The sequence below is a fragment of the Neolamprologus brichardi genome, chromosome 20, assembly GCF_056152115.1.
Source record: "Neolamprologus brichardi isolate AB-2024 chromosome 20, ASM5615211v1, whole genome shotgun sequence".
NCBI classification, from domain to species: Eukaryota; Metazoa; Chordata; class Actinopteri; order Cichliformes; family Cichlidae; genus Neolamprologus; species Neolamprologus brichardi.
In genome coordinates, this window is record NC_142123.1 from 26819774 (window position 1) to 26840670 (window position 20897).

At 39.4% G+C, this 20897-nt stretch overlaps 2 protein-coding genes across 5 annotated transcripts; both read left to right on the forward strand.

Moving 5' to 3' along the window:
• The first annotated feature begins 2133 nt into the window (after positions 1–2133).
• On the forward strand, positions 2134–10889 carry nkain5 (sodium/potassium transporting ATPase interacting 5). 4 transcript variants are annotated; one of them, XM_087833526.1, is made up of 8 exons: positions 2134–2180; positions 2307–2385; positions 3323–3460; positions 5626–5706; positions 7364–7561; positions 9679–9739; positions 9875–9945; positions 10037–10886. In XM_087833526.1, exons 2-7 carry the CDS (start codon positions 2332–2334, stop codon positions 9928–9930), a joined length of 588 nt encoding a protein of 195 aa, XP_087689652.1. In that variant the 5' UTR covers positions 2134–2180; positions 2307–2331; the 3' UTR covers positions 9931–9945; positions 10037–10886. The 4 variants fall into 4 exon arrangements, with proteins under 4 accessions (XP_087689652.1, XP_087689651.1, XP_087689653.1 ...); XM_087833525.1 differs by having other exon boundaries at positions 2141–2385; XM_087833527.1 differs by lacking the exon at positions 9875–9945 and having other exon boundaries at positions 2141–2385.
• Positions 10890–11502: 613 nt separating this feature from the next.
• Positions 11503–20412, forward strand: ythdf1 (YTH N6-methyladenosine RNA binding protein F1). The gene is made up of 6 exons (XM_006794117.3): positions 11503–11872; positions 12246–12273; positions 12772–12866; positions 14143–15768; positions 18722–18766; positions 18882–20412. Exons 1-6 carry the CDS (start codon positions 11843–11845, stop codon positions 18894–18896), a joined length of 1839 nt encoding a protein of 612 aa, XP_006794180.1. The 5' UTR covers positions 11503–11842; the 3' UTR covers positions 18897–20412.
• The last annotated feature ends 485 nt before the right edge of the window (positions 20413–20897 follow it).

Sequence of the window (20897 nt, forward strand, 5' to 3'; positions counted from 1 at the left end):
AGCCTCTGGTGTGAGATACATTTGCCCTATCCACTTAGGTGAAAGCTGGAGTCAGGGCAGATGAGATGAGATATATCACATTTCCCTAAAGTTATTTTATGTCCAATGTGATGTAATAAAGGGATATAAAAGTAGGCCAGTGATGATTTTTCACTGGTGTAGTTTGGTGTAACCTTGCCATACGCAGACCTTTGAAGCCTTTACCTCTACCACTACCACCACCTGCTGGTGTTTTCAGAGCATTGTGGAAGCGCAACCGCCTATCAGGGCCCAGTAGACGGTGTTGCTGTATGAGGGTCGATCCGTGCCACAGAGGATCGTAGAGGACAGGTACTTTAAGCAGCTCAGTAAATGTCCTGAAATAGTTCATATGTCTAATTGTTGTTTGTGTTTCATACTGGCACTAAGCACATATTCTAAGTACTCATCTTCCTCAAACCCTGACCAATTTGTTTTTGCAGCTTCTTTAAGCAGAGATTTTTAGAAATCTGACTGACATCCTGCTTTTGATTAGAAAGAAACATGAGTGAGTGGGGGGGGGGGGGGGGGGGGGGGATGAGAAATAACGCATCAGAGTTTATTTTACAGTTTTAAAAGGTGCCAGTTTTTATCTAAAACTAAGACGTATCAAGGTTAGTCCAAGTGCTATTTTACTTTAAGCTGTGTTAATATTATTTTACTATTTTAGTTATACAAACTGAATTATTACAGCATCTGCCGTGCTTCGGTTCAGGCAGAAGAACATTGATTTATAAGGAAAGGAATGAAAATTGCTTCCTGGATGAACCGAGGGGCAGTACCAGGGTACAGTAGAAGATAAATATGGATTATTTTGAACTTTGAATCATACATATCATATTTTATGTGGGCTTGTTATGACAATTTTTTTGTTTTTTATTCTTGGCCTCTACAAAAATGATTTTGCTTGCTTTGCAGTATATTTTAGGCTACAATGTGAAGCCGTTCAGTCCTGGGAGGCGATGTAAATCCCTTTGGGGTTGTCTCAGGAAACAAAAAAACGTCTGCCAAATCAAACATGCAGAACTACCCGCTGTGGTTCCCTCTAAGCTGAGCAAGTGAGCAATCGTGCACCGCTCACATGGTCTCCCCACACAGAAAATCTGCGCTGCGCACACAAAAAATCCAGTCTGAATTGGAATTAAAGTAAATACATTTATTTATTTTATTTTGCTGATTTTCTGTGCGTGGAGACTATCAGCAGTGCGCGATTGCTCACGCGCTCAGCTTAGAGGGAACAGTTGGGGCCCTTGCTAATAAAAGAGAAGCTACAGTCAGCTTTAATGCCCTGTATTCGAACATATTGCAGTGCGTATTGCATTGCTTTTTGTTTCTTTGTCTGTGGTAGAAAGTACCATTTACTTCGCTGTTGTCTGCAGGGGTTGCAGGATCAGTGCCAGAGATGCCAACAAGATCAATAAACTAATTCAAAAGTCTGGAGCCATCATTGGCCAGAATCTGGAGGCTTTTGAGTCAGTGGGGGACGGCAAGTCACTGAACAAACTGCTCTCCATCATACCCACTCCATGCCCCACTACAGAGGCAGCAGAGCGCCGTCTCCCTCAGACTTATTCAACCCTGTTTCAGGAAAACGTTCCCACCTTCTTTTCAAAACCGTCAGGCATAAGATTCCCACACTTTTAGAAGCTGTTTCTCATATTTATAGTGTGCATATTATTTATTCATGCATTCTTTTACTACCCTTCTGCACAATATCATCCTTACTTGGTTTTTAACTTTTCTTTAACGTAACCTCATTTTCATTTTTTTCATTTTTCTTTGTTGTTGTTTTTTTTTTAATCATTGTCACAATATAAGATACTTACTAAGCATCTGTAGTACTTTTATTTTACCTAAACATACCACAGGTACGCACAATTAAATAAATGTGCAATTGTATCGCATAATCTACATATTGCATATTGTGCAGTTTACAAGGTTGAGGTTGAACAGAATTGAAAACCAACAGCAACATGAAATAAATTCAGCAGTAAAAGATGAAAACACAGTCTTTAGTTTCACTGAGCATCACAGACACTTTCTGCCAAAAAAAATAAATAAAAGTTTGGTGTGGCACTATTCACTCTTTATACATCAGCCTACCCTCCCCCTTCTCCGTAGTTTTCGCGCAGCAGCCTCCGTGTTTTACTCGTGGAGTAAAGGTACGTTTCCTCACAGAGTCTGCCACTGGGTGTGAAGCTTCACAGGTCTGGTTGTTGTGTTTGAGCGGATTAAAAAAATTCTTATTATCCACATCCGCATCCCCACAACCACCATCATCAAACCAGCGGGGGCAGAAAGCAGAAGAAGAAGATGGGGTGCTGCTCGGCGCGATGCATGTTGATCCTCCTGTGTTGTTTGCAGCTGGTAAGAGCTTTTCGCACATGATGCTTCGACATAAACACATGTGTTTAGGCATCAGGCCAGCTGCTGTCTTTCCCCTTTAATAACTCAAAGCAACCTAAAAGAAAAAATCAACAACAACAACAGCAAAAATGCTATTTAAAACGGCATGTTAATGACTGCTATGCTTGAATCACTTCTTTGTTGTTTATAAGTTCCGCAGCATTAAGCTTTAAGGCTCCAGTTTTTTAAGACTATATTAAATTTAAGACCATTTAAGGCAAACTGTGGCAGGTTAAACGGTTTTACGCATGTTCTTTCATTCACATTAACTCAGGTTTGTCATTCAATTATACCGCAACAGTTGGTAATAAATTAAATTATAGTAAAATTTGCTAGTAAAATCTAAAAAGCAGAAACGCCAAAATGAACTGCTCTTTTATTATTTGCCGTTTTGTTTTTTGTTTTTGTTTTTTCTGTTAGCGCTTCTGTTACAGTAAAGTCAATTTATTTGGGACTTTTGTTCGGCCAGTTGAAAATGACTGCATTATGGCATTTTATAGATCAAACAATTAGCAGAATAGGCTGTAATGAAAATAGTAGGCTACTACTTGTTGACTACAGCAAATCATTTATTTTCTGTAGTTTTAAATTTTAGTTGAAGGTGGAGAATAGCAGTGACCCCACCACCACAATAAAGGGCTGCTCCCACTTTGTCCTCCTCCTCCGTGTTTCCCACCCTGCCCCCTTTATGGCTCACTGGGACTGTGACCCCAGAGGACATGACACTATAAACCAGCTGTATTTCCCTGAGAATACTTTGTCTCCCATGGCTCAGTTGCCTTGGAAACTTATAAAAAAAAAAACAAGGTCAAAGATCATGGTCTAACAAGCCATGGCAGCATAGGCTCAACTGACACTCACTGCTGTTTTAAAATGCATTTAAAACTCTGCTTTGCAGATTACAGCGCTGGAGAGGCAGGTGTTTGACTTTCTGGGCTACCAGTGGGCTCCCATCATGATCAACTTTTTTCACATCATCATGGTCATCCTTGGCCTGTTTGGTGCAGTCCAGTACAGATCACGCTACGTTATAATGGTAAGTCTAATACTGAGTGTTGTCTCATAAGAAACAGCTGTTTTTGGTTTGTCATAAAAAAGTTTGTTCAAGCTTCCCCTCAAGAAGATCACTACTGTGAATACACAGTAGTCTGGTGGTTAGTGTAGCTCAATATAATGACTGCTAACTTTATTTCGACTTACCAGCATCTCCACAGCTAAATCACATGTTATATCCGGAGTTGGCAGCAGACCATGTGAACTAGAATGGCAACCAACTTTGACAGAGGAGTCAGAAGAGTGCAAAATTATCTGTCTTATATTTCAGGGGCAATGCAGGATGGAAAACAGGAGGGACAAATTCTCAAGGTGCAGAAACAGGTCAATGAACTCCCCACACACTGGGGCAGCTGACTGTGAGCGCACAATATCTTCAGCACAAGGGTCGTGCTTTAAAACAAGCAGCTCAAGCTGACCTCTTTTTAGTTTAAGAGACATGAGGGCTACTTTCCAAAATCTGACCTGCACAGGCCCTGTCCGCTCAGCGTGCTCCTTTGTCATACTGGTTACCACGATTGCTGCAGAAACAGTAAGATACTCTGAACCAAATAATTAAATTGTGCTAGCACTGCAGAAACATATCTGTGTTATGGGCGTTTACGTTTTTCATTACCAAACTGTTATGAATCAGTGTAACTTACAGCTGAAGTATATCAGGAGAGTTCCGCTGAGTGGGCACAGTGGTCTGGTTTGAACTGCTGAGGCCTCTCTATTATGCCAGTGCTGGTTATATGTGAGATATATATGAGTGGCCACTTCCAGGGCTGAAAAATTCAATTGTGCAAAGGCTGAAGTTCCTCCAATGACCACTAGACGCTAACTCCAAAAGCAAATCAATCCCCTTTGACTTCCATATCAAAATGTTTTTATTAATGTGTTTAAAGCCTGGTACAAAAAAACTAAAAACAAAAGTTAAAAAATGTCCCTATAGGTATTTTCCCCTTTTCATAACAACTGCAGTGTGTATCAGTTATTTATAACTCATCTATTTTGATTTTAGTTTATGCTTTAGTTCAGTAATAAATTGCACTCAAGCATAAGTGTACGAACACAAAGAGATAATCCACCAGCCAGAACTGAGAAAAGCTTTGCAAAAAGAATAATTGCACAGTTATTCACAATATTATCTTATATATGTATACATACATACATACATATATATATATATATATATGTGTGTGTGTGTGTGTATATATATATATATATATATATATACACACACACACACACACACACACATATATATATATATATATATATATATATATATATATGTGTGTGTGTGTGTGTGTGTGTGTGTGTGTGTGTGTGTGTGTGTTTATGATAAACAGTGATATTTAATGGTTATCTTGCTGATGACTTTGCTCTTCTCGTTAAAATATGGTTAATTCTAGCTCTGAAAATCAATATAACAGCAGCCAGATGCTTCAAGATGCAGTCCAGAAACAAATGAGTAATGTAACTGTAGCTATACTCATTTTTTATACACAGTCACAGCCAATAACCAAAACGAGTCCTACTAGAAAACAACATACTAGAATAAACCACTAAAAATGGCTTTTACACTTCCTTTGTGCGAGAATTACAAAAACGAGATGCAGTTTGTTTAGTGCAGTTTGAAGTGCCGTCTAGGCTATTTTCTCCCATTTTCATGTCATTGTACCAAGCTAAGCACTAAAATGATCAGTATTTTGTGCACAGACAGAGGGTTTCAGCCTTTGTTTTCCATCTAATGTATGACAAAAAAAGGGTAAGACATTAAAAAACATGTTGAAACACATTAAAAAAAAAAACCCCACAAAATATCATGTAGTCGGTGGAAAAAAGCAGCTCCCTGTGCTATGCAGCATTAACTGTGCTGGTAGTGTATGGTATGGTGTTTGTGACCAAAACCATCTCATGTTAAGTTTGTAAGAAAGCTGAGTAGTATAATAACACCAAGCAGCAGTGAGCTGGGATGATCTGGATTATTCTGAATATGTCCTGGCAGTATAACTTTACTGTATTTAACAGGAAAAAAATATACTTTTTATTATATAGTGATATATATATATTATATATATTTCACTACATCTCAGCCCAGCCAACCTCAACCTCAGTCCATGCTGTCATTCCCAGTGTAATTCTGTGCTTCTGTTTTCTCAGTACCTGCTGTGGACGTTGTTGTGGGTTGGCTGGAATGTCTTTGTGAGCTGTCTCTACCTGGATTTGGGAGGGCTTTCAAAGGTAACTTTAATGGTCACGTACCTGTCAGGTAATTAGGGACCAAGAGCTCCTAAATACAATGTTCAGCTCTGTCCATGTCACTCCTTTCAAGATCTGCCTCCAATTACAGACTCAGAGTGACAGACACCTTACAGCAATGTGCCTATCCTCAGCCGCAAACAAGTCTCATTAAGTTGTTTATGTACACTGTCTGCACTCGGGAAGACCAAACCCTAATTATAATTTAGGGAAATGATGACAAATGTTAAAAATAAAACTGTTCAGAATAATTTTCAAGTCAGTCATTCAGTCTTGTCTTAGCTCCCCGAATACAAACAATGCTGTATTTTAATTTTAATGATGGTTGGATTCTGTTCACTGATTTAAAATGTAACATTTGGTCGAGTAAAACATTTCTTAGGCATTTCTCCTGCAAATCATCCCTGTGTAGTGTCGTTATAACTGGATCACTACAGTTATGCAATATTTATTAGTGTTAGTCTGTTTTATCAATTTGAAGATGTAGCAATGCAAGTCTCATCAGCTAGTTACATCACAGCAACTCAATGTATGTACACATGTAGACATGGTCAAGACAATATGGTCAGAGGAGAATAAGCAGACTGCTTTGAGCTGGTAGAAGGGCAACGGATACTTCAATAACCACTTGTTACAACCAACGTATGCAGAAGAGCATCTCTGAATGAACAGCATGTCAAACCTTGAAGCAGAAGACCACACCGGGTGTCTTTCTTGTCAGCTAAGAACTAGAAAATGTGGGTAAAATTGACACAGGCTTACCAAAACCAGACAACAGGAGATTAGAAGAATGTTGCCCGTCTCTATTTGTGCCAAAACATTCAGAATAGGGTCAGAATTTAGGTTAAACAACATGAAGGCATAAAGCCATCCTGCCTTGTATTAGCGGTTCAGGTTGCTGATGGTGTAGTGTTATGGGTGATATTTGTTTTGGCACACGTTGACCCCTTATTGCCAATTTACCATTGATTAAATAAATAAATAACAGGCTACCAGTTCTGTATTAGTGTTGACCATGTCCATCCCTTTATGACCACAGTGTAAACATCTTCTGATGGTTGCCTCCAGCAGGATAACGCACCATATCACAAAACTCAAATTTATTTTGCTGTACTTAAACAGTGAACAGATCACAAAAAGAGCACCTTTGGGATGTGGTGGAATGAAAGCAGCAACTGTGTAATGCTATCGTGTTAAAATGGGCTAAAATCTCTGAGGAATGTTTCCAGTAACTTGTTAAAGCTATGCCATGAAGAATTAAAGCTGGGCTGAAGGCAAAGGTCAACCTAGTACTGGCAAGGTGTACCTAATAACATTTCTGGTAAGTATATGCTTGTAGCAACACTCTTACGTGACTGGTGCATAAAGAAAAAGGACAAAAAGTCAAATTAGGTGAAATAAGACTTGGTTCTTAGTGCATGGATTCATTTTCACTAAAGTCAGAATTAAATTTGTACTGTATTGAGTTTTTTATGTTTTCAGAATTTTGTGGATATCGTGCTGCTTTTCAGGCTTAACCTCTTAAGCCGCAACGCCCCCTGATACGGGGGCAAAAGGCAGGAGATAAGTTAGGCTTGGGGCTTAAGAGGTTAATAATATTAACAAAATGAACTACTACCTGTCTGTTTGCTCCCTTAAGGATGATGATATTCTGTCCCTCGGTGTATCTTCACATCATTCCTGGTGGAAGGAGAATGGGCCGGGATGTGAAAGCGAGAGACTTCCCTCTGCTGGATGGAAGAACCAGCAAAATCCAGAGCTTACCACAGTGCTGAGCTGCTGGCTGGAATACCAGTACATAGAAATCCTGCACTGCATCATCCAGCTCCTCGTATCAGTGAGTCTTTAGTTTTGTTCAACACTTCATTTAACAAGACTTTGAAATGGCACCATTGCCAGATGTCGCCTTCACAAGTGGAAAAGCTGTTTTTTCATGTCATTAGAGCTACACTGGTCCAGAAATCCATAAAAATAAGATCAGCATATGTCACCCCATGACAACAAAACCAAATAATAAAATAGTATGGCAAAAATAAAAAAAAAACATGTGTCATTACCCCAAAACTTATGGATATAACTGTATTTATATATTATTTAATGTAATTTTAATTTTAATAAGCATGCATCAGTACACCTGGGAACTTACTGTTGCTTAGCAACACAATCTGTAGATTAGTAACAGAGCTGATATTTAAGAATAACATCATATTATCACACTAGAGAGAGCTGGTACATACTTTCAGTTTGTGTATTATCTACAAAAGTGAATTACTGCGATATTAGGTCCTGTTTTTGAAAATATTTTAAAGCCAGTTCAATCTTCTGGGTGTGATTTATTTCAATTTTGTTCAATTAATGAAACTATATTTATGTCTTTTTTATACAGCACTTCGTTTGAACACTGGGTTAATTTACGTGACTAAAAATAGTTTTAATTATTCACTTCAAACAGAATATAAAAAAATTGACGGTTGAGTCTGTTTGATATCAGATGTCGTGGAGACTCCAGCGACACTTAAAGTAATAGAAAACTTTATTAAGTGACCAACGTGTTTTGGCTTGTGGCCTTCATTAGGGGACCCTGATGAAGGCCTACTTCCTTACACAAAGTATTGCATATGCTAAATACACTCAACACAGCAGCTCTGCCATAAATTCTGCTTTTATAAAACATGTTTTTCAGGTTTGCTTATGATTAGGAAAGGTTGTGTTTTTGAAATACCAGTGGTTGGTTGTGGTCTTCTGGACTCTATTACAAGTGCCTCAATTTTCATTGATAAAAAAAAAATATAGGTCTGATTTGATTTTGGCAGATCTTCACTTCTAGTAGTGTCCTCACACATTCCTATTTTGGCCACTTGCACTTGTGCATTTTCCTTCTGTGCTCAACTTAAATTTCATGTTGATGAAGGAGATACTGTAGAATTGCAAGAAGCCATACTTGCAAGTAGAGCAGATGGACAAAGATTAAGTCTTCAGTGTCCTGTAAGCAGGCGTGAAAGCCTCAAACACCTCAGGGGACTAAAGCATAAATCTACATAACAGTCTGAACCTGCAGGGTGCATTCATGGGTCAAAACCTTTATGAATATCATGAAAATGACCAGTATAGTCATGTCTGTGCTTCCTTCACACTTTGAAACATAACTGTTCCTCTGAATGCTGCTCTTTCCTCTCTGAGTATCAGGAGTATTAGCAGTGATAAACATAAAAGTTGATGCAAAAAGTGGATGCTATTTTGAGGTGCATGCTAAAAATCATTAAAATGCACGAGCAAGTGGTCCTAATAGAACATAAAGGTAGAAAGTTAAGAATAGCCAAATTTCTGGCAGCTCAATGGCAACTTTTTGATTGTACTCCACATATTGAAGACCCAATCACTATTAAACTGAAGACTTGGTCACATGATGTCATCTGATTAGTTGATATTTTCTCTGTATTATTGTGGGGTCCTTACCGTACAGTATAAATCGCCTTAAGGTGTATGCTGGTAAACATGTATATTAAACTGTGTTTGAGTCCTTATGTGAACATTTCTTCTAGCTGATGAAGGTCAATTGGAGAAAAAGGTTTTGATTTAATAAAGTCATGGCAAGCAAGACGTAGTGCAGAGGTTACAATGAATCTTTTCAATACAAATTCATTCCTCCTACACACCTGTTGTTCATTCAGGTGTGCAGAGATTTTAAACCATTAATATCTAAAACAATTTCTTGTGTAATACTTTAAGAGAACATCTACAGACAGATAGTTTCTCTGAGTAGGAATGCAAATAAGATAGCTAACTGGAATTAAGAGGTAAGTTATTATTTACATGTTTTTTTTCCCACTAAGGCATAAAATCTTTCGCTGTCAGCAAAGTCTACTGTCTGCTTTGTGTTTTGCATTAATATTAAAAGACAGAAGATTTTAAAATATGCTGTTTTTTTCTTATGCTTCTGTGATAATCCTACAGCTCCCGGGATTTGTTTACGCCTGCTATGTGGCCAGCACATTTTCAGAAGAGGATGACAGCTGTAAGTGTCCTCCTGATCAGTGTCAAATACAATCTCATTTTCTTACATTATCTAATTTATTGGATAACAATCCATTACAAAGAAACGGCATGTTTATGCACGCCTTTCATTCATTTTGTTTTATGTTTATTTTAGTCAACTTCATTGGTGAGTTTCACCATCCATCCAAACCCTCTAAGTTGCTTTTCTAGTTTTACAATCCATTGGTAAGTAGTCCACATTTGTTTGCACTCATGTAAGCTAAGCTAGGCCCATCCTCTGCTGCACAATGCATTTCCTATGTTTTTTGTTTTTTAGATTATAAATAAAGAAAGTGAAAAGCTGAGAAGGAACTAAGAAGAAGATCAAACAACTCTGCAGAGTCTGATAGTGCATCATCTCTGGCATGGTCAATAACACTCACACAGAGATGCCAAATCTCACTGTGTACGTTTCTCACACTGTGGCCTGATTCAAAAGAGGAGTCTCCGGTCTATTGCATGTTGATATTTTCTAGTTTTATCCCGTAGTAACGCTACCTCTCGGCATGTATGTGAAAGACTGTTTGTAGGTTCGGCTGTCTGACAGAATACTGTGGTTCTAAATTTGTACATATGCAGCTGGTGTTCTTTCTGATGTTTCATAAAATGTACAAATTATTATTATGTGTAATTTCAATTAGAAGAAGGGAGGACCCCAATGTGTATAATGTGTGTTTTCAGTCAGTGGAATAAACTGTGTCCACAATTTGCCTTATACTGGATTACTGCTAATGTTCATCTAATGTTTATTCATTCATATACAGTTTTACCTCCATTAGTGAAATGTAAGTACATTTACTCAAGTACTGTACATTACTTAAGATTACATTTCTTTGTGTGCAATTTTGTCTCGTGTACAGTTTAGATATAAAAAAAAAATGTTGTACTTGTTACACTGACAGCTTTAAATGCTAGCTGCATTTAAAATTAATTATGTGAACTTATAAAATATGTTTCATTTATCACCAAACTACCAAACAGTAATAAAAGAAAGAGTAAAAAATAAAGTAATATAGCAATGTTGTCATTTACTTTAGATGATTTTGTACCATATACTGCACAAAAAAGCATTATGAATGTAAGTGACTGTAATTTGATTATTCATCCCATATTTTGGAAATTATTATTATTAAACATAGTGTTAAAGTATAGTGTTCTTGGACCATTTTCAGTTGATTTTTTATTTATTTATTTGTTGTTAGCTTTCAAATATTTTTTCCCCTTAAGAGATTTCTTTTGTCATACTGGATTGTATTTTATTGAGCTACAGTTTACACTGTTCCACTTATTTAGGTTATTTTGATATATGTTGTGTTTAAAGATAAGATATACTGATTTATTTATGTATTTATGGACCTATAGAAACATTTTTTGTCATGCATATGTCAGGATTCCATAGTATTATCTCAAATGGTTCGACTTAACTAAAAACTAATGAGAAAAATCCAAATAACTTCTGAGAATTTTTTTTAATTTAAATTAACTTGATTTTTGACCTATGATTAGTAAGTTTAAAAAAAAATCGGTGGCAGGAAAAAAAAATTCCATTCCTAGAAAAAAGGTTTTCTTAAAAAGCCGTAATTAGAATTAGAATCCATACCTTTAAGAAATGTTTTAATCAATTAATTTATTTTCAATTAAAAAAAATGAAATTAATGACATGAGCTCGCTCTGCTACTTCTGCTGCTAGGTAGCCTTGGACGCGTTTTTCACATTAGCGGCGTCATTTCCGCCCCGCAGACCCCGGATGAAGCTGCCGTTTGGGGCAAGTGAAGCAGGGCCACCGAGGCTGGTCGGGTTTTAATTTAGCAGAGAGGGGGGTCGGAGCGGATCGGAGCCCCGCTGGATTAATGTGGACAGGGCAGCGCGGAGTGCCAGCAGGGCTACGAGGAGCAAACAGTCCGGGTTGAGTAGAGACACCGGCTAAAAGCTGCTGCTAACTCTGTTTAACTGTTAGCAGCAAAGTAACGCAGAGCAAGCCGCCAGCTTCTCCGGCTAATAGCCTCTCCACAGCGCGGAGTGTGCAGCTTACACACGGCACGTCTCATCGGAGCTCCAGTCTAACACAGCACCTGGTGAATGAATGATGTCTGCCGCTAGCATTGACCCTCAGGTAAGCAGCAACGAAGGGGATACCTTCAGCTTCGGGTTTATATTTCTGCAGGAAGGAGAGATGAGCATGGTGTGCACCCCTCTCTGGAGACGATGCCCCCGCTGCAAGCTAAGGATAGCTGGAAAACTACTCACTGCTGGTAACAAACCAAGGCCTGGACCACAGCTCCCAGTGGGTATCAGAGTGGCCCTAACATACCACACCGCCGAGCGCTGATGCTTTTTATCTGTCAGTGAGGTTTTTCGGAGGAAATGTCTGAATACATCTCAGTGTGAGGCTAGGTTGATGTCTTAATGCTCTGAATTTTCCAGTCGTGACCCACACAAGCTCTCTCTCTCTCTTTTTTTTTCATCCTCCCAAAACGACTGATAAGACATCGAAAGGACAAGATGCAAGCAAAGGTAAGAGATGATGGATCTCTAGATGTTTTCTGTATCTAGAGGGGGACAAACTGGCCTGGCAGGCTTATTACTGAGTGCATCACCACCTAATATGGAACATGTTTCTGTAGCGGTTTGTAATAGTGATAACCACTGCAAAAATCTTTTAAAATTAAGGTACCTCACATTTTTCAAAAGGTCAGCTCCTAAATGCTATATTTATCAATCAGGAAGACAGAAAAATCAATTTTAATTCTCAGTACTCATCATTCACGTTGACCTCCTCTCATTTGTCTACAGCTGTGTAGCACAAAGTGCACATCTTTTGGAAACCTATTTGTACATTTAGAGTGAATACATGCTGGTGTTTAGTTTGTATCATTATTAACTGCAATGTGAATATATCATGAGGTGTCATAATATTAAAAATGGGTTTGTTTGTTTTTTTAGCTTTGTTTTTTTTTTTCTCAAAGTGTGTGTATAAGTTCCCATGTGCAACTTTGATTCTATTTATTGCAGCCTTTTCAGTTTCGGTGCAGAATGGCTCCCTCCATCAGAAGGATGCTGTCCATGATAATGACTTTGAGCCCTATCTTACCGGCCAGTCCAGTCAGGTAGGAAAACTTTATTGAATCCCACAGGGGGGAATTCACCTGTTACAGCAGCTCAAAAGTAGTGATGAGAGGGAAAGCACTGAATAATAACAATGTAATATAGCCAAACTAGTCTTTGAGTTTTAGGAAGTAAAAGAATTAACATATGATCACATTGGTTAAATATAAATGTGCGCACATATGCATGTTAGATCTGTTGAAAGGGAAAACGATGGGGTCACTGTTTCTTTTAACTTTTTGGAGACCTTAAAAATAAAATGATTTTAGGATTTTAAGGTTTATCCTCTTATAACTTTGAATCAGTGTAGCGGTGGGCAGTATGACCAAAAAATCTGGTGACTTGTTTTTCTGTTAACATTATAAAAAATATAAAACTCTTTAATGTCATCATTAAAGAATAAATAAAATAAAATGAAACTGCACGACCAAAGGAACAAAAAGTCTGATCTTAGACTCTCATACCTAAACATAAATATTTGGACTATACAATCAACACTAATATATATTTTTTGGGCTGCTGTCTTTAAACAATGATTGTTTAGCTCATTAGCATTAATGTTTAAATGCAGCTTTCAAATAAAAACCATTTGAAATTACTCTTCCCAACTTTGTGGCATAAATTGTTTTGTCTCTGGGTAAAATCACCAGTTAGCCTTGATTAGCATATTTTCTTCCCAGCAAGCTGTTCAGTGGTGTCATTAAGTAAGGTTTTCATTGGAATTGAATAGAGGGACACCTCTGGTTGATTGGTTCAGAGACAAAGTTATAGAGGCAAAGCTGAGATGGTTTTTGGACATGTGCAGTAGAGGGATGGTGGGTAGACTGGATAGATGGGTGCTGAATATGGAGCAGGAGGAAAAGACGAAGAAGACAGTAAAAGAAAGACAATGTAGTGACGGAGGACATGCAGAAAGTTGGCGTGACAGAGGAGGATGCTGGTTTGTTTTGTGACATAATGTTTGCTTTGTTCAACAGCGTGACCTGTGGGTTTATAAGTGGTGTTTCCTATTATCACGTATGAGTCACGATTGCATCCGTGAGTCAAGTTGAGAAGAGGAAAGTAAAATATCTCAAATTCAACAAAGCAAAATAAAGTACCTTACTAAAAGGCGTACTAAATGGAGTGGAATCAGCACGGCAATTATCAGGTGATTAAAGCGGTTCAGTATAACAGAGTGTAAGGTGTAGGGGACAGTGGAGTGTGGAGAAAAGGGTGAAAGAGCAAAACATTTACTTTGATTTTGTTAAAAGGATCTTTTTCTGTTTCTTTTTGCAGAATAACAGTTATCAGTCCATGACAGACCCTTACCTGTCCAGCTACTATGCCCCCTCTATTGGATTTCCTTATCCTCTCAGTGAGGCTCCTTGGTCTACAGGAGGCGATCCACCGATTCCCTACTTGACACCCTATGCCCCGCTCAGCAATGGAGACCACCACTTCATGCACGACACGGTGTTTGGGCAGCCGGGCGGGCTCAGCAGCAGCATCTACCCTCACAGGTTTAACTTCTTCCCAGAGAATCCAGCGTTCTCTGCCTGGGGCACCAGTGGTTCTCAGGGACAGCAGACTCAGAGCTCAGCCTACGGGGGGAGCTACAGCTACCCACCAAGCTCACTTGGAGGCACCTTAGTCCCTGATGGCCAGACAGGTTTCCATAGTGACACCCTAAGCAAGGCCCCAGGTATGAACAGCATAGAGCAGGGCATGTTGGGCCTCAAAATAGGCGGGGACGTGACTGGAAGTGGCTCAGGTGTGAAGAGTGCAGGCTCCGTGATCGGTGGCAGCGGCAGTGTAGCTGCTGCTGTTGCCACAGGCAACGGTGGCACACCGATGGGAATGCCCCCTCCGAAGCCGACATCGTGGGCTGCAATCGCTAGTAAACCTGCCAAGCTGCAGCAACAAAAGACCAAGAACAAGCCTCCTATAGTCGGAGGACCTCTGCCTCCACCTCCCATCAAACACAGCATGGACATTGATACTTGGGACAATAAAGGGACTGCGACCAAGATGGCCCCTCCTTTACCCCACCACCACCAACAGCACCAGCACCAGCCCCAGCTTCACTCCCATGCTCCCAGTCTCTTGCCTCCCCTTCAGCAATCCCTGCATTCTGCCCAGTCCCTGGTGCAGCAGATGACCCTGCAGGGCCCTCCTCCGCCTCCTCCTCATTCTTACCAGAACCACAACTCTGCTCCCACACCTCAGACCCGCTGGGTAGCCCCACGCAACCGCAACTTGTGCTACGGTGGCGGAAGCTTGGACAGCAGCGGCTCCTCCAACGGCGGTGGTGTTGGTAATGGAGGGGGTGGGGTGGGGCCTCCAGACCTGGGATCAGAGTCCCACCCTGTGCTGGAGAAACTGAGAGCGGCCCATAGCTACAACCCCAAGGAGTTTGACTGGAACCTGAAAAACGGCCGCGTGTTTATCATTAAAAGCTACTCCGAGGACGACATCCACCGCTCCATCAAGTACTCCATCTGGTGCAGCACGGAGCACGGCAACAAGCGCCTAGACTCAGCCTACAGAGCCATGAACTCTAAAGGGCCCGTCTACTTGCTGTTCAGCGTCAATGGCAGCGGGCATTTCTGCGGCGTGGCGGAGATGCGCTCGCCGGTGGACTACGGCACCAGCGCAGGTGTGTGGGCGCAGGACAAGTGGAAGGGCAAGTTTGATGTGAACTGGTTGTTTGTTAAGGACGTGCCCAATAGCCAGCTGCGCCACATCCGCCTGGAAAACAACGACAACAAGCCGGTCACCAACTCGCGTGACACTCAAGAGGTTCCTCTGGAAAAAGCAAAGCAGGTGCTCAAGATTATTGCCCAGTACAAACACACCACCTCCATCTTCGATGACTTTTCCCACTACGAGAAGAAGCAAGAGGAAGAGGAGGTGGTGAAAAAGGTAGACATGTCTTTGATATTAAATACAAGTGAGTGAATCTGTTAAGGTTTTGCTGCTGCTGTATGAAAAAAGTTAATGTGGGGGAGGAATGTTTTGTTCACATTTCTACTAAAATATCTTCTTTGGACCCTTGCTTTTCACTTTTGTTTGCACACATGCTCTACAGCATGTCCTGTGTGTTACTAGAGCTTTGCAATTGATCCGATTTTAATTTCTTGTGATTAGCAAATCAAGATAATCAAGAAGGTAATAAAGCCACTATTTAAATCCATGTTTCCAAAGTGAGAAATCATAATGAATAATCACGATCTCAGTACTATCATTAATAAATCCTTTATTTAAAGACCTTCTCTCATTGAGGTGCACAACAAAGTTACATTATTTAGTTCAAGACAGTTTAAGACAGACAGATACAACAACACATTATTCGTTAATGTGCAAATTAAGAACAGGCACCTACAATAGCTGTGACAGATGCATATAAATAATCTGTGTGGAAATAAGGGCACAGGTAATATTTAACTGCCCTCTGGACACTGTAAGTGCTGTATTTTAAACAAAGAGCACATGTGACCAGGTAATCTTTGCAGCACAACCTTGCATGGAAACATCAGACATTGTTGCTGTCATCTGCTATTTAAAGACCATCTCACTTTTGTCTCCCAGTGATGCAGTGCAGAGTGAGAAGGCTCAAAGTGGCCAAAGAAGCGCGCACATAAACAGTATCACCATACTCGAGCCTGTGGGTACATGCAGTGAGTGAGAAACAGGATTTCTTTCTTTATAAAAATACAGTTTTTTGTCTTTAGTTTTCTTGACAGGTGTTCCTCACAGGTGTAAAAATTGACTAGAAAATTTGGGATTTTTTTCCATAATCGAGCAGCAGTAGAACCTGTGCAACTGCACTCAGATCAGGCATCAAATGGTTTTAAACCTGCCAGCTTCATGGTACCAGGTCTGCATGATGTCTGATAGTGCCTGTTTGAGAACAATGCAGGTAACTGTCCTGTGAATTCACAACAAGCGAGTGGGCGTCATGTGTTCTGCCTTCTGCACGCTCTGTTCAGTCAGCTCTCTTGCCTAAACCAAAAATAGTATTTCCAGCAGTGAGAACCCATCTGACGCAGGTTATTTCCTGCTGTGTGCTGCTAGTGAGAAAGGACAGCTCTGCACAATGCTCAGACCTGACTCTGGTAACGGTGACTGAGGTTCAGGTGTAAAAACAGCTTCAGATAAAAACTACAACACCCCTACCATAATCCTATTGTAGACTTACTTTCTTACACATGGATTATGCCTAATCCTAGACTAAATACAACTTCCTATTGTAGTCTACATTGAATTTTCTTTTTAGATTAGGACTGCGTTCAATCACCGACTGGGAAACCGACTCTTAATGTCTTACAACAAGGTGCACAAAACGTGTACTTGACCTGATTTATTATGAAATGAATAAAACGAATTGGATGCTGTTGCTTTATATGGAGTTATTTATGTTAACTGCAGTTGACTTAACCATAGACTTTATATAAAGATGGACATAGCCACATAATATTACCTGAAACTAGTAACTAAGCCCATTAAACCATCAGGAACAAGTCAGAAGTGACCATATTTAGAATGTTGCATGCTGAGTTATCAGCTAACACTAATCAAGCTTGATTTGTGAGTTGGTTGATAAACTATTAAGGTTTGAAGCACAGGTGCATTTATCTATACTAATTGATGTTGTCTTTTGGTGGCTACAGATGCAGCTCATCATGAGTTGTGTCAGACATGAGAAAAATACAAAAAGACGTGTATAGTAGGTTAAGTGGTGATTCTGAAATGGTTGTGGGTGTGAATGAAGACCTGTTGCTCTTGGTTAATACTTTCCCTGTTCACCCGAGTCCCAGTTTATATAAATTTCATCATCAGATGGTGAGCGCAAGATTTCATGTGGATATCCATGTGCACGCCTGTTTTGTTTGGGGTTTTTTTTGTGACCATGGGGATTTGCATGCACCTCAGGCGGTGTACTTTAAAAAAGTATAACAGGAACGACTACTCAGCCATGAGGCTTCCACCTGTGTCCACAGTTAGTTTGTCACTAGTTTATCAGCCCACTATTATTTATGTATTGCGTAAATTATGCTGTAAAGATTCATGGTTTTTCCTAGTTTTCATTGTGGATCATAAAACCTATTGCGTGGTAATTAAATTTTAAATAAAAGTTATGTTGCAAAATTTATAGCATTTATGCTACAGTCCCACTAGTGAAAACAGTGGTTGGAGATCCCAACACTACCAAAATTATTGCCACCCATTGCGATAAGCGTACTCTGAAGACTCGCACTAAGTCTGCAGTACTTACAGTAACTGCTGTCTTCAAAGCAACTTTGGTGCCTCGAGATGGTGATTTAAAAATGTCAATGAGAGAGTCGGTGTGCTGGTCTGAATTGGGTGAGGTCAAGCACAGGGATTTAACTGCATAATGACACAGGTGTTTGGTGACTTTGCATTTTTATAGGAATACAACCAGAGCTAAACCAGCTGAGTCAAAGTCTTCTACTGCAAACAACTACGTTGCAGTCAAGACTCAGATTGATTGCAACATGTAGGCAACCTGTGTGCGTCTATAAACAGACAGCAATTGTTTGCAAACATTCAACAATCTCTGAGTGGTTGCAATTGTTTGGAGACAGGCTGCCTGCAACCAGATGAGCACTTCTAATGAAGTGAAGGGAACTTCTTGTGATTGAAATTGGTTGCCCAGCGGTTGGGTGTTCATCATCCTGAACCTCTGGGCATCCAGACTACTTGCAACTGGTTGCTGACCGCAAATCACCAAGCAACTACTGAATTTAACTAGTCGTGAGGAGATTTCTACTCTAGTGTGACTGAGAAGATGCTTCCTAGCATAATTCTCTGCTGAGAACTTCATTAAGTCTTCATGTGCTTTTTTTTCTAACAGAGCTACGAGCCTGCCTCAATACAGAGTCGATCCCGAATCGATCAGGTAAAGCTTATCTTACTTCTTTCTCTCTCAGGTGGGGGTAAAGTTGGAATGAGAATATGAATTCTGTAGAAACATGGATAACGATGTGTATGTTTTTTGTCTTTTTTTAATTCAGGATCGTCAGAAGTAAGCTATAGAAGTCTCTTCTGAAAGCTCAGCCGACGGTTGTGTTTGAATGGACATGCTGAAATCTAGGTTCAAAAAGAAAACACAAGGACACCAACAAACACAAAAAAAAAAAAAATCTGAAAACGAATATTTTTTTTCTATTTAATTTTTGCGACCAAACTATTTGAGCCACCGGTTCCAGTCTTCAATATGCGTGCAGGGATGAAGCTCGTTCCACCAGATGAATCGCTTCAATAATATCTATTTTATTGTTTTTTCTGTATTTTTTAGCCTTATAAATCTCTATCGCTACCCTCGAACATCTGAAATTGGTAACTAATTCTAAATATCTGCACGTCTGTTTGGAAAAATCTCTCGACAACATGCTGCTGATATTCAGTGACTGTTCACTTTGTGGTTTGTGTGTTGGAGAAATGTTAAGTGCTTGTATTGCTTTATCTTAATGAGTGAACAACAACTTTATTGACAAATGTCTGCTATCTGTATGTGGCCAGTTGTATTTTGTATTATCATAAGACAAAATAATAACTTCTATCATGCCCCCTCCTCCTCCTCCTTCTTTTTCTGTTTTTTTTTTCTTCATGTGAGGGGTCTCTGAAGGTTTCTATATGCATAGACATAATTGTGCAAAGGTGGTGGCATTAGAAGGCATAAGAGTTAGAAGAATATATTGAAGGATGTATCACCAGGTTTAACGTAATGTTGAGAAAATGTGCGATTTTGTAATTACAGGGTGGAGCCGTAACGTTTCTTTGCAGCGGTAGTGTGGAATATTTTTTATTTCCAGTACTGTACTTCAATTTATTTATTTATTTTTTTCAAGCTAGAGATTCAGGGAAAATAAGTCTGAAGATCAAACGCTCGTAAAGGTGGTCCTGCTCTCACTTTAACGATGGAAATTCAAATAATACTGTTTAAGTTGATTTTTTTTTTTTTTTTTTTTTTTTTTAATCAACACAGGATCTGCTTTCTTCCCCCTTTCTCTGTTTATGAAATTCTGGGCAATGTAGCATGCACTGCTTTTAGAACTCAAGCCAGGCCCGTCGTTTAGTTTTATTTGTTCTTTCTTAACATTATAATAATCTTTTCATCATTTCCATCACTATAACCTTCATCCTCGGAAAATGTAAGCTTTAATGTACCGGCATTTCTAACTGAGATCGCCTCAAAATGTTTAACTGTAGCATTATACTTAACTGATTTATTGTCAAGTGTATGAAAACGCAGAGACTAGCCTATATGGTATATGTTTGTGACTTTTTTTGTTATTTTCTTTTTTTAATTGCTTGCTGTATTGTGTGTGGATGTGGGTGTGTGCGTGGGGGTGTGTGTATGCGAGTGGAAGAAAAAGAGAGGGACTGTGGAGCAATCAGAATTATATAATGGTATTGGATTATAGAAAATTTATGCAAAAAAAAGTTTTAAGTCACCCTTGAATTAAATATCTATTGTATCAGAGGTCACTATCACATTCTTAGATTTGATCATATTCATTATTAAAGACATACTTATCTGTTGTTTGTGTTTCTGTTTTTATGACCATTCAAGGCAGTTTGTTTCTGAAAAGTGAAAAAAGTTGCCACAAAAGCTTCGCGGACAAAATTAGAACGTCTCAGAGATCGATACGGCACATCTCCAGTCACCGTCACTGATCATGGTGATGGTGGGAAGAAAGAACTCTTCTTTAACAGGAAGTGACCTCCAGCTGAAACAGGCACATGTGACAAGTTTGAGAACAGAGAACAAGTATAGCATGGATGCTTGTTTCCACCAAAACAAAAGCGTTTTCTCCTGGCACAGTTAAGTGAAAACTTCTTACTATTATTTAAAAAATTTGACTTCATATGTTGACATCTCAACTTTCTGATATTTTTACTAACTCGAAGTTTTGACTTAGGAATAGCAAAAACAAAAGTGGTAAGAAGAAGCTTCCAAGAGTAGAGACTTGCTTGTTGCATTGATTGTTTTCTGGAGGAATTCCATTTTATAAAATGTTGATTAA